The sequence below is a fragment of the Malaclemys terrapin genome, chromosome 10 (assembly GCF_027887155.1).
Source record: "Malaclemys terrapin pileata isolate rMalTer1 chromosome 10, rMalTer1.hap1, whole genome shotgun sequence".
Taxonomy (NCBI): domain Eukaryota; kingdom Metazoa; phylum Chordata; order Testudines; family Emydidae; genus Malaclemys; species Malaclemys terrapin.
In genome coordinates, this window is record NC_071514.1 from 30376247 (window position 1) to 30392854 (window position 16608).

At 40.4% G+C, this 16608-nt stretch overlaps 1 protein-coding gene across 4 annotated transcripts in view; it reads right to left on the minus strand.

Annotated features, from left to right (window-relative positions):
- The window catches only part of APBA2 (amyloid beta precursor protein binding family A member 2), a 208514-nt gene that overhangs the window by 47526 nt on the left and 144380 nt on the right, over window positions 1–16608 (minus strand). For 3 of the 4 annotated variants that reach the window (XM_054042565.1, XM_054042566.1, XM_054042567.1), the window contains 2 exons: window positions 8861–9006; window positions 1848–1883 (listed from right to left, as the gene is read on the minus strand). In XM_054042565.1, the coding sequence (XP_053898540.1) occupies window positions 1848–1883; window positions 8861–9006 (182 nt within the window). The remainder of the gene's footprint in view (window positions 1–1847; window positions 1884–8860; window positions 9007–16608) is intronic. The other variant, XM_054042568.1, reaches the window with a different exon arrangement.

The window sequence follows — 16608 nt, forward strand, 5'->3', positions numbered from 1 at the left end:
GAGAATCCAGTAGGGGGTGTGTAAAAGAATTCCATGACTTTAGGAGGCGCCTGATATTTTAACTGCCTTGTGAGAGGTGGAAATGGCAGAAGTGCTAAATGACCTTTTTGTTTCAGTTTTCACCAAAAAGTTTAGTAGAGATTGGACATCTAACATAATGAATGCCAGTGAAAACGAGATAGGATCAGAGGCTAAAATAGGGAAAGAACAATTACAGGAGGGGGTGGTTCAGAAGCAGATCTCATGGATTTAATCATTAGGGAAACCTGAAGGCAGGCCTCTGTCCTTCTCTCAGGAGCTGAAAGACTTGCAAATCATACATTTACAGTGATGTGTGATTATCTCACACAATAGCGGCACTTTGAGCTTCCATCTGAAGCTGGGATAGCTCCCTCCCATGAAGGCCTGCATTTGAATACAGGAGAACTGGATGATGCCATACCACTGACAAAAGTGATTCTAACAACTAAAGGTTGCAACAATCAACCAAATGAATAAAATTAAAAACCATAAAAGCGAACACTATAAACTAAACTGTAAAAACTACTGCTAAAAAATCTAAGGGAAAGCTTGGCAGTCTTTTGGACAGTTGGGCTCTGACTCCAAGCTGTAAGGAACTGAATGGCAGTCTTTGTGCCTCACCCTTATATGCCCTCACAGCAGAGCATGAGGATTGAAGTCAGGATGTACACTCTATGGGTACTGCTGGCCACAAAGATTCTGATCTCTAGCACGCATATGAGGTGCATGTGCACCATCAGTGGAATGTGCATATCGACAAGCACTCAAAGGAAAATATCTGGTCTCTTCTGAGTTGTGTTGAATTAGGATCAGAGGCCTTGAGGTAAAAGATTCTACATCCCATTATCAATCCAGTTCTCAGTGGAGAAGTGCCCACATCACAATGTCTACCATCACAATGGACACAGAGTAGCACCCTTGTTGACAGTCTCAGCAGAAACCAAGGACTGAATGGCCATGGAGCCTGAACTACACCTTCATCAGAAGAGGTGTTCCTTCCAGCTGAGGCTTGGATCACTGATGAAGCAGCATAGGGAAGCATGCTCTATTGCTGCCTGCACTCTACCTGTACTTGTGGAAAAAGAGAAGACTTTGTTCTCCCAGGGGTATCAATCCAGGACCACTCACCAGCACTGAATTCAGTCACAAAAAAATAAAAATAATGCATTTTTTGTTTTGTTAATTATATTCCAGGTGGGTCAAACAACATGCAAAGAGTGAAAGCCACATTACACTTTGGCAAAGAACTAACTGCATCACTTACAATCAAGATGATCACAAATAGTGAGATTCGCTCTAATGACAGTTTTGACAATTACATTTAGCCCGACCCTACTGATGTATATTTTGTGTAATTGGGTGAAATATCTCATCAGCAAATTGTGGTAGTTACCATCTTGAGTTGGAAAATTAAACTTTGTGTGTGCTTAAATATTCAGAATAATTTAATTAATACAAACACAATAAGTCACAGTCATATCAAATAACATCATCAGCATTAATTGCTTCTCCTGTTAAAACAAGCATAAGCATTAGATTTTTAAAAATTCTCCCCATCATAAAATTGGCTGTTTATTTGGACTGAACAAACCACAGGACATTGTGACATTAAACAGAAGAGCAGCAACAGACAGGCACTCCAGCAAGTGGAAGATGAAAGAAATAAACAAGTGTTTCTTGTTCCATCCAGTGGCCTACTATTAAACAAGTAAAACCAAAATTACAACTTCATGAGGATCTGTAATGAAAAACACAACACTCCACAGGGAGCAAGGACAACAAAAGTGTAAACAAACATTAGCATTCAAGAAAAACAGTTTACACACCGCTTTTTTCTTGATTTTAGCCGCCTTTTGCATCCTCTGAGGAACAGCATAAAAAAGAAAGCAGACAGATGCACACAAAAAAAGAGAAAAGACAGTGCGTGAAGTCAGGGAAACCTTTTGATTATGATTCCAGCCTCTTAAATTTTTTTTTTTTTTTGCAAATAAAAGGAGAGATTGGTTTACAAGCTATACAGGTTTGAAGCATATTGGCTTTAATGGGATAACGGACATTGTCAAATGAGGTTATGCATACTGTCAACTGATTACAGAAATACTGTAGAGTGTTGTCTGTTAACAACTGCTCATTACATTTTTTTCCTGCTGGATACACCATTACCTAAAATTGCATACCAGGTACTTACATGTGCACTTTCAGGGTGTCCAAATCCCATATTTATTCATTCAAAGATATATTTGTACATAAAAAAGTCGTATTAGTCCCAGAAGTACTATTAAGGCACTAACATTTCAACATCAGGCTATGTTTATAATATGGTAGCTCCTACAACTATTCTAAATGAAGAGTTTCATGCATCAAAATATGAAAGGCGGGTAATTCCCCTTAAATATAAGGATACCGTTTCCTGAACAAAAGGATTTAAGGAACAATTTGTCTCTCATAACTTTTAGATCAGGACAGTGCTTAATCTGTAATGAAAGAGGTGCTGGGGCTCGAGCAATTTTTGTTACTTTCATAAATGATGCAGCAAACCCAGAGGTGCCAGGACTATGAATTGCCAAGCTAGAGGTGCCAGGGCTCAGCCCTGGCACAAAATAAGCACTGGATCAGGATCAAGTTTCATTGGATGCTTCTGAAATGGACACGTGCAGAGATCAGATACAGTACAGAACAATCTGTGGGTAGAGCCTGGACAACTCTTCAGAAGAGAGATTGCAAAAGGTGTTGGAGGAGAGTCAAACTTCTGTCACTCACCAAAAGGCTACTTATTTTACCTGTGGTCATTGCCCTAACAAGCTGCAGAATACCACTCAGTTATGTTCACTGTATAGATGCGAATGTGAATGAAAGGTCCACCTAATTTCTGTATTTGTGGGGAATCAATCATATGAAAGAAATATATGTTGTTTTAATCTGTTTGCAGAGCATGGATGTCCATGGTAACCTCCAGACCCATGAATATGATACAGTTCTGCGGTGACCTAAAATCCTAGTTTTGACGTCTCCGACTCAAAGAATATTTCCAACATACCTATGAACAGCATACTAACCCACAGAATGCCCCCTACCAGCACTACAAAAAAAAAGGATTCTGCGTGGACTCCTCCGGACGGTCGAAACAACAGACTGGATTGCTACATAGATTGCTTCCGTCAACGTGCAAAGGCTGAAATTGTGGAAAAGCAACATCACTTGCCCCATAACCTCAGCCATGCTGAACACAACGCCATCTACAGCCTCAGAAACAACCCTGATATCATAATCAAAAAGGCTGACAAAGGAGATGCTGTCGTCATCATGAATAAATTGGAATATGACCAAGAGGCTGCTAGACAGCTCTCTAACACCACATTCTACAGGCCATTATCCTCTGATCCCACTGAGGATTACCTAAAGAAACTACACCATCTGCTAAAAAAACTCCCTGACAAAGCACAGGAACAAATCTGTACAGACACATGCCTAGAACCCCGACCAGGGGTATTCTATTTGCTACCCAAGATCCATAAACCTGGAATTCCTGGACGCCCCATCATCTCAGGCATTGGCACCGTAACATCAGGCTTGTCTGGTTATGTGGACTCTCTCCTCAGACCCTACACTACCAGCACTACCAGCTATCTTCGAGACACCACTGACTTCCTGAGGAAACTACAATCCATCGGTGATCTTCCAGAAAACACCATCCTGGCCACTATGGACGTAGAAGCCCTCTATACCAATATTCCACACAAAGATGGACTACAAGCTATCAGGAACAGTATCCCCGATAATGTCACAGCTAACCTGGTGGCTGAACTTTGTGACTTTGTCCTCACCCACAACTATTTCACATTTGGGGACAATATATACCTTCAAGTCAGCGGCACTGCTATGGGTACCCGCATGGCCCCACAATATGCCAACATTTTTATGGCTGACTTAGAACAACGCTTCCTTAGCTCTCGTCCCCTAACGCCCCTACTCTACTTGCGCTACATTGATGACATCTTCATCATCTGGACCCATGGAAAAGAAGCCCTTGAGGAATTTCACCATGATTTCAATAATTTCCATCCCACCATCAACCTCAGCCTAGATCAATCCACACAAGCGGTCCATTTCCTGGACACTACTGTGCTAATTAGCGATGGTCACATAAATACCATCCTATACCGGAAACCTACTGACCGCTACACTTACCTACATGCCTCCAGCTTCCATCCAGGACACACCACACGATCCATTGTCTACAGCCAAGCTCTAAGATATAACCGCATTTGCTCCAATCCCTCAGATAGAGACAAGCACCTACAAGATCTCTATCAAGCATTCTTAAAACTACAATACCCACCTGCTGAAGTGAAAAAACAGATTGACAGAGCCAGACGAGTACCCAGAAGTCACCTCCTACAAGACAGGTCCAACAAAGAAAATAACCGAACACCACTAGCTGTCACCTTCAGCCCCCAACTAAAACCTCTCCAGCGCATCATCAGATATCTACAACCTATCCTGAAAGATGATCCTTTACTCTCACAGATCTTGGGAGATAGACCTGTCCTCGCTTACAGACAACCCCCCAACCTAAAGCAAATACTCACCAGCAACCACACATCACTGAACAAAACCACTGACCCAGGAACCTATCCTTGTAACAAAGCGCGATGCCAACTCTGTCCACATATCTATTCAAGTGACATCATCATAGGACCTAATCACATCAGCCACACCATCAGGGGCTCGTTCACCTGCACATCTACCAATGTGATATATGCCATCATGTGCCAGCAATGCCCCTCTGCCATGTACATTGGCCAAACCGGACAGTCTCTACGCAAAAGAATTAATGGACACAAATCTGACATCAGGAATCATAATACTCAAAAACCAGTGGGAGAACACTTTAATCTGTCTGGTCATTCAATGTCAGACCTGCGGGTGGCTATCTTACAACAGAAAAACTTCAAAAACAGACTCCAACGAGAGACTGCTGACCTGGAATTGATATGCAAACTAGACACAATCAACTCAGGATTGAATAAGGACTGGGAATGGCTGAGCCATTACAAACATTGAATCTATCTCCCCTTGTAAGTATTCTCACACTTCTTATCAAACTGTCTGTACTGGGCTATCTTGATTATCACTTCAAAAGTTTTTTTTCTCTTACTTAATTGGCCTCTCAGAGTTGGTAAGACAACTCCGACCTGTTTATGCTCTCTGTATGTGTGTATATATATCTCCTCAATATTTATTCCACTCTATATGCATCCGAAGAAGTGGGCTGTAGTCAACGAAAGCTTATGCTCTAATAAATTTGTTAGTCTCTAAGGTGCCACAAGTACTCCTGTTCTTTTTGTGGATACAGACTAACACGGCTGCTACTCTGAAACTTCTCTTATGAGAGTTAAGGAAGAAATAGGATCTACAGTGTGATAGTTAACACAAAGGGCAGGAGTGTATGTGACACAGCAATGCACATTACACTTAGGTATGACACTGTGTGTATTCTCTTCTAGACCCTACAAAGAATCCATTGTACTCTGCCCATTTGGTAAAAGCCAATGGATTCCAATTCAGTAATCTAGTACGCAGCTTTTGCCACCAGTGATATCACACCTCTCTAATGCTGCACCCTTTTAGGGGGGGCAATCCAACTCCAAGTAAAGTTAATGGAAAGATGCCCATCAACTTTAATGGGAGTTGGACCCGGCCTCTAATCAGAATATTTGATGCAGCCTTGGCAGTTATCCAGGTCCATATATAATAGCTTTCACATTATCTGTGTTCAAATTCGCTCTTAGTTAATGACACCTATAGGAATACTCATTTATTGTGGCTCCCAGTCTTCTTAAAATATGAGCCTTATCACTGCCCTATGAAGAATGGTGAGGGAACTGTCATCTGTGTACAGAGATTTCCCTGGCCCTTATGGAAGGGTGTGAGAAACCATACAAACTATTCAGTGAATCCACGCAGAAGATGTATTAGCTTTGGCACAGGGGGCCTCCATGCTGAGGAATTCCCCTCCACTTAAAAAGCTGAACTGAAGCACTGTTGTTTGAAAGTTGGGGAGGGGTCGGGGCCCCGGGAGACTTGAGGAGACACAGGTCCTCCCCACACACAGCCTTGTGGTCTGGCAGATACTGACACTGCCGTCACAACTGAGTCCAGACCCCTTTCTTTCTCTGTGGGAATGCAAACCAAAAAAAAGTAGAATTCAGAGGAAATACCAGAACAGGAACTCACAATTCTCCTCCCACCAGGGATGCCTTCTACAGATTTTTCCTCTCCTAACTAACCTCTCCACCATATTTTTCAGGAAACCTATTTACATGATGATGAAGCAACTGCAACTCCTTAGCATATCACTACCACATCTGGGCCTGGTCTACACTGGGGGGAGGGGGGGCGCAGGGGAGAGAATCAATCTAAGATATACAACTTCAGCTACGAGAATAGCGTAGCTGAAGTCGACATATCTTAGATCAAATTAAAATGACTTACTTCGCGTCCTCGCAGCGCTGGATCGACGGCCGCGGCTCTCCCGTCGACTTTGCTTCTGCCTCTTGCACTGCTGGAGTTCAGCAGTTGACGGGCAAGTGATCGGGGATCAATTTATCACGTCTACACTACACGCAATAAATCAATCCCTGATAGATAGATAGATAGATCGCTACCCGCCGATCCGGCGCATAGTGTAGAGGTACTCTTACTGAGCTAAAAGCACCCATTAAAGAGGAATTTCCAGTAAATTAATTCTGAAATGGTGCTTCTCTGCCAGAGACAGCCACCACTTCCATGCCCCATGAGACAAAATGAGCTTGGAAAAGCAATGCTGAAAAGCACTATGTGTCTGGTTTTTTGATCATTGTACAAGAAGTCTCCAAAATGACTCTCCTGGTGAAAGGCAGATTTTGAAGTGAGGTTATTTAAAAAAGTTTGCAGTGCATAAATAGCCCTGCCCTAGGACAGAAAAACAATGATCTGAGAAACACCTTTGAGACCTGCTGGCAGTACTTGTGTGGTACAGTAGTTGCACGATCTACAAGTATCAAATATTCAGATAAAACTGATTAGTTCATAAACTTGGTATGTACTGCCAAAGATTTTGTGAATCAAGCCATTAAAAATGTGCTATAGCGAAATTAAGATAAGAATTCACTTCTGCAGATCTTTACATCTTTATTAACACTGAAAACCACTGAATGCTACTTTTGGCTACCATAATTTTCTTATAACTGTAGTGTTACTTTCAGCTCTGCCTCAAACTTCAGATACCTCAGGGACACCATTTTTCAAGTACATCTATCAAATACATTAGGTTGAAGTACTGCCAAGTTACTATACCTCCTATTTCAAGCACATGGAGACAATACATGATAATGACATCTCTTACTTCAGCTACATTGGGGCTGCTTTGCCCTTCACTTCAAGTCCACTTCAAATGTCACCAATGTTTTTACAAAGTATATTTACAAAAGGCAAAAAAAGATTACAATTTTATGAATAATAAAGCCAGCCACTCTTGTAAGTCAGGCCAGGTCAAAAATTAAGTCAACCTATGCTCAGGGGTGTGAAAAACCCACACCCCTCCACGACGTAGTTAAGCAGACCTAACCCCTGGTATAGATAGTGCTAGGTCAACAGGTTGACCTAGCTACCGCCTCTCGGTGAGGTGGATTAATTAGGCTGATGGGAGAATCCCTCCCGTTTCTGTAGTGAGTGTCTACACTGATGGGCTGTTGCAGCTGTGCTTCTGTAGCACTTCAAATCTCGCCAAGTCCTCACTTCTCTTCCTTTCTCTGTGTTATCTATAAAAATTATAGCCACATTAATCATGTGCATACATCAGACTGCCATACAAAATATGAAGCTGAAAGCTTCTTCCAGGACTGCCTTACACCTGACAGTTTAGCAGCAGAATTAATAAACAAAACTGTTTCTTGATGTTAAATCACAGTCAATGCTCATGTGGTGCTTGTGACTTCTCAAGAATCTCATGAGCAGAAATTCCAAGGTTTGGAATGCTCAAGAATCTGTAGCAGCAGAATAACTACCTTTATCGCCTTCCAAGCCTTTCTAAAGCCCAAATCAAGAATCAGTAAAGATGTTTGTCTTGCTGAGCAGATTATTTGATCTAAACTGGATGTCTCCAAACATATGCCGATTCTACTGATTAAATTATTTTAAATGAAATGTGTATTTTTTTTTGATTAACACTTCAATCTACACATTTCAGATCATGTCCTTATCTATATGTAGATTTGATATAATGGTACAAATCTAAATAAATCAATTCTTCAAAGCACGGTTAAAAAAATTCTTCTATCTGGATTATATATTCAAATAAAATGCATTTATTTAATTGACCACAGAAAGCACTGTGGGTTAAAATATTTCCATGCAAATCCATGGTTTTAAGTGACACAAACACAGATCTGGTAATGAACCTTCTTGCTTTAAGAAAATAATATTTTGATGTTTTTGAAATGCTTTCAACTGCTTACATACCCTCTTACAGGATCTAACATGGCGGCAGGAAGAAATCAGTCATAAGCCAGTCTTCTATGCTTTACAGTTGGAATGTTTTCTTATTACAGTCTGGATTTTACCTTCAGTACTTATACTGTGCAATTTGGAATAGCCTCTGTAATAATTTATATTTTGTTCTTCAGAGGATTTGTCGGTTTTACAATGCTAGACACTGGAAACAGTGAGGATTTTCACATCAGCAGATATGTATTCACTTGAGTGCACCTCTCAGTAGGTTTGAAGCTTCAGACATTTCACACTATTCAGAGTCCAGTTATCAAGGGAGTCTATTCTACAGACCATAAAAATCACCTACCTTGACACGGCTCACTGCCTCTTGAGCTTGCATCATTCTTATATTTTTGGAAGGGTTACGTTCTGAGAGCAGCTGTGTAGAACCCAAGTAATTGGCTGCAAAGATGATTCCATCAATGAGATCTTCAGGTTCACAGGGTCCTGGAACTACAGACAGGTATACAATTATTACCTTCCAAAAGGGGGTAGGGCGACAAAAAACTTAATGAAGGGTATTAATACTTGCACAAGCTTTCCTTAATACATTTCTTTCATTACAACAGTCTAATTAAAAGAAGCATTGAAAAGTCCAACACACATTAAACAGGAGACTTATTTCCCAAAATGTTGTCTCAGACACCTAAAAAGCAAATGTGTAGTATTTAAAAATCTGCATAATGTTTTGATCTTGGAATTAGAGAGTAGTTCATTGTAGCATACTGCCTTGGGAAAAGCACAACAGAGCTCTTCACTATAGTAGGCCAAATACTGCTCTCAAATGCATGCACAAGCTTCCTTCCAATTGATATTAATGTAACATTCATAATATGTTACATGTATTGAGTGTTCTTATCTTTGGGCCAAATTCTGTTCTTCTATTTGGGTTTTTGGTACCCATATTTGTCAATGGGCATGAAAAAAGTGCACAGATCGCCAAACTCTTTGCCAACTACAGTAGAATCTTGTTAGCTCACACTAATGACAGATACCCATGGGCAACAACTGCATGTTGTGAATCAGCAAGTAAGGAAAAACAAAAACACTTCACGAATCACATTCTAGGGTTGATACAGGTAGGTGTGAGGTAGGGGGTCAAATATCTGAGCATCACATCCAATGTACAATATCTGGCAGGTCTGAGACAGAGGTATTTCTTTGCTGTGGTAGATGATGTTAACGCAAAAATGCACAATCAAAACAGCACTTCATTTCATACACCCAAGAACTTTAAAAAGGAACAAAAGCTGCAAGGAGACTCTTTGTGTCTCTGTCACTGATGTTTCCATTTTAAAATAATATATTTCTTATGCACGCCATAACTCTCTAAAGTTACAAAAGTAATTCTGTATGCAAAAATACACAAAGGAATTAGGAGGATGGTGATATAAATGAGCACTTAACATCTATTTTACCAATCATCATCTATGTTAACACCCCCCTGAAAGCTCTTATGCGGAGTATATCGAATTTAGTAAACTGCCTAACATAAGGAAAGAAAAAAATTCAAACACTAAGTAACACTGTGGGCACACCGACAGGCATGTCCTGCTACACACTTATTTGGCAGAGGTAGGAAGGACTCAACAGATATTCGAAGCACACATTTAGCAGAAAAGATCATGTTTCACAGAGAAGGCTGTCTTCACTGGGCCATGAAACAGTAAAGAGATCAGCAACCCTTCCTAGGGCTGTAAGTCGGGCAAAAATAGTAGTCAGAAACAGAAGATTTGGAGGACATTTGTGTACTTTGCTTCAAGAGAGGACCACTACTGAACTTCAAAGTCTGGGGACAATGCTACCCACAACAGAAAAGAAGCTGTCTTTGTGCTCTCTGGCCATATGATGGACCTGAGTTCAGGAACTGATTCAGACAGACAGCTTCCAGACTCGTACAGATGGTATACTCTAATAACTGGGGGAATAAAGAAGTCCAAATAGCCTGCCAAGGATTAACACTAAGGGTAGAGCTGCACAGCACATCAATCACCCCATCCATCTGAAAGAAGGGAAGATGCCAGATGGCAGCTGAAGAGGAGGAAAAAGTGGACAGATTAAAAAAAAAAACCTGGAGTCAAAAATGAAGAGAAAATAAGGAAATTTGGAACTTATTTTTGATGAATATTACTCAAATTTAAGCCCCAATCCAGCAAAGCACATATGCACATGTTTATCTTAATAGATAGACTCACTGACTTCAGTGAGATTCTCAAATTAACTACCATTTTACAAACTGCTTTAGCAACTGCCAGGATAATTTTCCAGGGATGGAAAAAGGAGAGGAGGCGGGACGGAGAGAGAAATAAAGGATGGTATTTATACTGTACTTGTGTTATGCTCGTCTCCTTTATTCAATGGTTAAGTCTTATTTTCAGCCTGATTACATCAACACTAAAGAGGCAGTCACTCCACAATTTTGGCACCAATCCCTTGACTGTAAATACTCTGTGTTCTCCAACAGCTCTACAACGGGAACTTGCTATGAGCCATATCAACATGCCAAGCTGCTAAACCATCTCTCCCAAGTAAACAAATTAATTGTGTGACTGGGGAAAAGGGACATTGAATGGAGATACTAATTTAATTAAAAAAAAATAAAAAATTCAACAACAATTTTCTGGTAAAGCGATCTTGCTTACATATATAACCAACTGAACTTGTCTGATGCATGCATGGGCGAGCCCTTGAACAGGAAAAATAAATACCATGCTACTTTGATAGAATGCACAGATGTAGCTACTCGCATCTACTTTAATTAGTGGATACTTCTAATTCCACATTGTCCTAAATTCTAATTTTAAAAAAAATCATCAAACACAAATTGAGTGTGATTAATCCCTTCAATGTCTTCATCAGAAAATGCCGCTGCCTCTTACACTTCCATACAGACCAAACATCTGACTGCTATAATGTCAGCCTGCTGCAGAAACAAAACAGTCTTTGTAATTCGGTAATCACAGTACATTTAAAAAAAATCAATACTAACAGCCCCACAGTCTCCAGAGATCTAACATTAACTAACCAACATTAACACAAAATGGAGCAATTTGTTCGGTTAGGGAAGACTGCAGTTTCAAACTTCCAAAGGGTAATTATTTACAACAATGGGCCGGATTTTGCTATAGACTAAACTAGTGTAAATCTAGTGCTAATCCACTAACCTCAATTAAATTATTCTGGATCTTCATCAATGTGACCCAAAGCAGAATTTATCTCAGTGTACTGGCGAGAGAATTTTTTTAAAATAATTGAACATATCTTGACAGTACCCTCTAAAAAATTAGAAGGAACCTCAACCAAATCTGTAGGAGTCTACTCATCAAAGAAACTGCATGACCAGTTCCACAGTGGGTCAAGTCATTTACCTAGTATCTCAAGAATCAATTACAGTGGGTGCAGTTCTAAACTACTGAATGAGTAAGAACAATAGGCAAAAATTCCACAAAGACACCAGATTTTAGATTTGTGATCCCATCTAATGAGCTGATTTCAGCACAGTTTCTCTTTAAGGTGTTCTGGTCCCCTCTACCTGCTTCACCAGAAGGGATATATACTTTACAAAGAACTGATGCATCTCTTTGCTGAAATGCATATAATGCCTTTTCAGGCCTAGCTTTTTGTCTCATGTATCGTTGTCTCTTCTACAGCACACAACTAAACATATTGGCATAATACTTACAAATCCTCTCCTATACAATCCTTGGCAAGTCAAACAATGACGAGAAGTCTGATCCATAATGCTGCAGGATTTGCAACAAAATATTTTAGAAAAGGAAGTTTCACTTATCTACAAATATAGGCCCACTACCCTGTTTTATTCACACATGCCATCTACTGAATTCAAGGGCGTCTAAGGTGCAGGGTTTGGTTTATCCTTGGCAATATCAAATGCTTTGTAAGTCTCTCCAGGAATAGATTTTTGTCTCCATTTCTGTTCCAAAGTACTGGGAGACTACTTGAAAGGCACTTTACCTTCACAGACATCAGTCTACAGTTCTGCATTTCCTCTGCTATATTTAAAGACATCACTAACACCTCAAGTGGAGCATGGAGCTATAATCCCTGCCCTACTTTAGGTGTCTATGGAATTACTGACTGTTGTAAAAGAAAAAAGAACCATGAATTCATGTCATGTGTTCCCAGCAGCTTAGTGGCAGTGAACATGACTTTCAGCTAGTTTGTTTTAAAACATATTTATTGTAGAAGTAAATTATTACTTAAAAAGCCCCTTAAATAATTTTATTAATGCTTCAGTAGGGGCAGCAAAGTGTCTCTTAAAATAGCTTTATTTATAAGGTTTTATTTTAAGGATTTTGATTCACCTTAATAAATCTCCTTCATCTTTTCAAAAGAGAAACTTTAGTGGATGACATTGGCAAGATCACTATGCTATCAACAGATGGTGGTTGACTATATTGTTATTACAACCCCAGCAACATTTTTAACATCTTATATATCAAGAGCTTATACAAAGGGGCAGTGGGTAAGAGGAAGCATGCTATGTGGATAAATCTTCCAAAAGTTTTCCATCAAGAAGGAAATGGAGATATCCTTCCAATGAGATAACACATCTGTGCAAGTGATGAAGGGAGCATTACTGCAAATTGCAAGGTGTCAAACTGGTTAACCTGAGTGGTCTTTTCTAGATCAATTATAGCTTTTGAAAATGTAACAGTTCACATATATACTTGGCTAAGGTCCCAATTCGGCAAGGCACATGAGCATGTCCTTGACACTAAGCAAGTATATAAGTCCTATGTCTTGTCTACACTGGCAAGTTACTGCACAGTAAAGCAGCTTTCTGCAGTGTAACTCCCGAGGTGTACACACTGCCAAGCCACTTAGTGCATAGAAACTCCTCAGTTGCAGCGTTGCAAAACAACCACCTTGATGAGAGTTGTGAGCCTTACAGCGCAGAGGGTCCAGCGCTGTATTGGCAGTGTAAACACAATACTGCACAGAAAGCAATCAATTGACCTCCGGAAGTGTCCCATAAAGCAAACCATTAATGTGGAATGCTCATGCTGTTGAACACAGAGGCTGGTGTGTGTGTGTGTCTGTGTCTGTGAGATTGCTATGCAGAGAGCTGGGGCCGGGGGAGGGAGGCGGGGGCTGATGTCAGGGTTTCCCCCTCCCGCTCCCCCGCCTCAGGACTGGTTGCTTCCTACGCTGTCTGAACTTACAAGACAGCGTGCTGACACACTCTCTGAGCCCAAAAACACATTGTCTCTCCTCACAAGGAGCGTCACAAGGAGCACAGTGTGGACATGCAACAGTGGTTTAATTCCAGCGCTTTAATAAAAGTGGTATAACTTGTTGCGCAGAAACTTGCCAGTGTAGACATACCCCTATGACAGTGAAGGCAAGGAATGGGAAAAGAATACACCTCAAAACTGGAGAAAGACAAATTTAGTTTGAAAATAGGTTTGAATTTTATGCTGCCTTGTGATGTTACTGATAAAACAATAATTTCTTTAAAAATATATATGATTTTAAGTGTATACAGTATCTCTTTAAAAAAGGCATTTGATGTCCTGGGTTTTTATTTTGGCAATGTAACATTTAACAATACTATTTCTTTGCTATAGGGTGCAAGTGTCATATAGAATGAGGCTCTTCTAGCAATAAACAAAAACCTCAAAACACAACAATACTGCACTTGGAGGCATGAGTTATTCCATGAAAAATCAGCTGAATTCAAGAGAAGGAATCTGTTACCAATGCAAATCTAATAATAGCAGACCAAATATTCAACAGGCTCCTTTAATTGTGCTTGCAAAAAAGTATGTTTGCACCCACCAGACAGGTAACTGCATGTGCAGACACTTTGCATATGCAACCATATATAACTGCAAATACTGGCTGTTACCCCAGTTAAGGAGTGCTGCTGAAAATGTGTCCCTAAATAGTTAATTGGATGCAGGCTAGTGCACTAATGTGGTACCTCTGTCAGAGGTCACTGCAGAAACAGGAAAATGTTCAGTGGTTAATGGCAGGGACTGTCTTTTCATTATGTGTGAGTACTATGCCCAGCACAATGGGGTCCTGTGCCTTGTCTCGGGGGCCCAATGCAATACAAATGAATAGCAGTAATAAAACACAGGGCATTTTGGCTTTGGATTCTGAGAGCGATCTGATTAGCCAACATGAACTCCTTCTGTACCATGTACTTTTGTGATGGTACCATGCCTACACGACAGTGAAAACCCAATAGACAGTTCATCCTCTCTTGCTATGCTACTAAAGAAAAAAAAATCAGAGGAAACAAATTTTACTTAAACTTAAAAAAATGTGTTTCATGCTATCCTAAAAGCTGTATGGATCCCATTTTCAACACTAGAGCAGTGAACTTTTAAAACTGAAAGAAAAACCAAAATGTTCACAATACCAAAAAACAAAAATTGTTTTGAACTACATATGGAAGCACTGTAAAGTTTTATTTTAGCTTTCTAGCATCTAATTTCTACAGTCTCTCTGCCCTCTCCTCCTTTCCCCTTGTCCACTGCACAATTCTGTTAGTGTTTATTTCCAAGTGCCAGCATTCCTTCTTGATTCTTCTGCCTGGAGGGAATGTGTTAAATTTACCTCAATTTAGGGCTTGTTAGCCAGTAAATGCCAAGAGTTAAATGTAAGTTCCTTCAGCAGAGGCAGTAGCATAACTCAGGAACTCTTGATGCCAACTGGCAGAGGGCACAAGGGATGCACAGAGAACCCCTAGATCAGTTATATGCACAATAATTCACTAACGGGTGGCATGTGAGGGGGTCTCCTGAGAGCCAGTAACACATTGGTCATCTAAACCATTATGAAATGTATGTAAGCTGCATATTTAAAGGAGTTATGTACCTTTACAGGAAATTATGTTCTTAAGGTCTGTAAGTTGAAGCAAGTCACCAGAAGGTGACAAACATGTTCCTTTCATATTGGCAAGAGAAACTGACATGTCTGTTGGGTTAGAGGCACATTTAGTATTGTGTACTTCACAATGGAAGCTTCGGCTCTACTAGGATTTTATTTTACAGGTAACACTTTGTTTTCAATATTTCTGCTTGCTATCATTTGAATCTCTGGTCTTTGTTAGAGAACGCACCTCCACATGTATTTCTAAGTGCTGCGTGTTAAGTGGCACAGCGGTCCAAGGTGTAACCGGTAAACTGCAGCATACTGTTCCTTTGCAAACGTGGGTCTAATACTTCTGTGAGTGTCCAGAGGATCAGGGGCTGGACATTACAGAGAGACGCTCGGGAGTTAGGGTGTGCCTATCACTACTTGCAGAGGAACAGCAGAGCTTGCATGGGCTGAGAGGGGAGCACTTGTGCTGCCTATTGCTGTGGGTGTCAGGAAGCTGACCTCTGGCAGGCACAGACAAGGCTTCCTCAAGGGAACAGCTGGTGCTAGAGAGGTGCCTCACAGCCCTGGATAATCCCGCGAACCGTCACGGGTAGCCTTTGAACTTGCCATTTGCACAGTCTCTCAAGGAGGCTACTGAAAACAGAAGCTGATGCTCAAGCCAGTGAGATCAGGAAGTTGGGAAAAGTCTGCCCAAGAAGTGTATATTTCTAAATGAAAATACATTGTTCTTGGGGAAGGACTGGTCTTAAAAATTGAATTCTTTAAGATCTATGATCTACGGGGGAAGAGAACTGTATGTGTCAGCATAATAGAATTAACAAGTAAAATCCTCTCAAGTCATGCTTGAGATGATATTTCAGCTATCTGCAGGGAAATTAATCTAAACAACATAAAAACCTGAAGAGCTCATCTTTCAGCATTTAAACTGGGCATCCAACCCTTTAGGACCAGGTCTTAATATGCATGTTTGTTCTGAGAAGTGGGTGTTTTTTCAGTTGAAAACTGTAGTTCCCTTTTGTCTTCTGCAAAGATGAGTATCATATATTTATTACTTCTATCATTCAAAACTCACAAGAGGAGGAGTATTGATTGTTTTTTTTTCTTTCCAGTAAAAGATAATCTTTTAATAAAGAAATCATCAAGGTTGTCAGTCTGGAAAAGATCAGGATAAACAGAAAGGATGCAACTAAGTGAACCTTG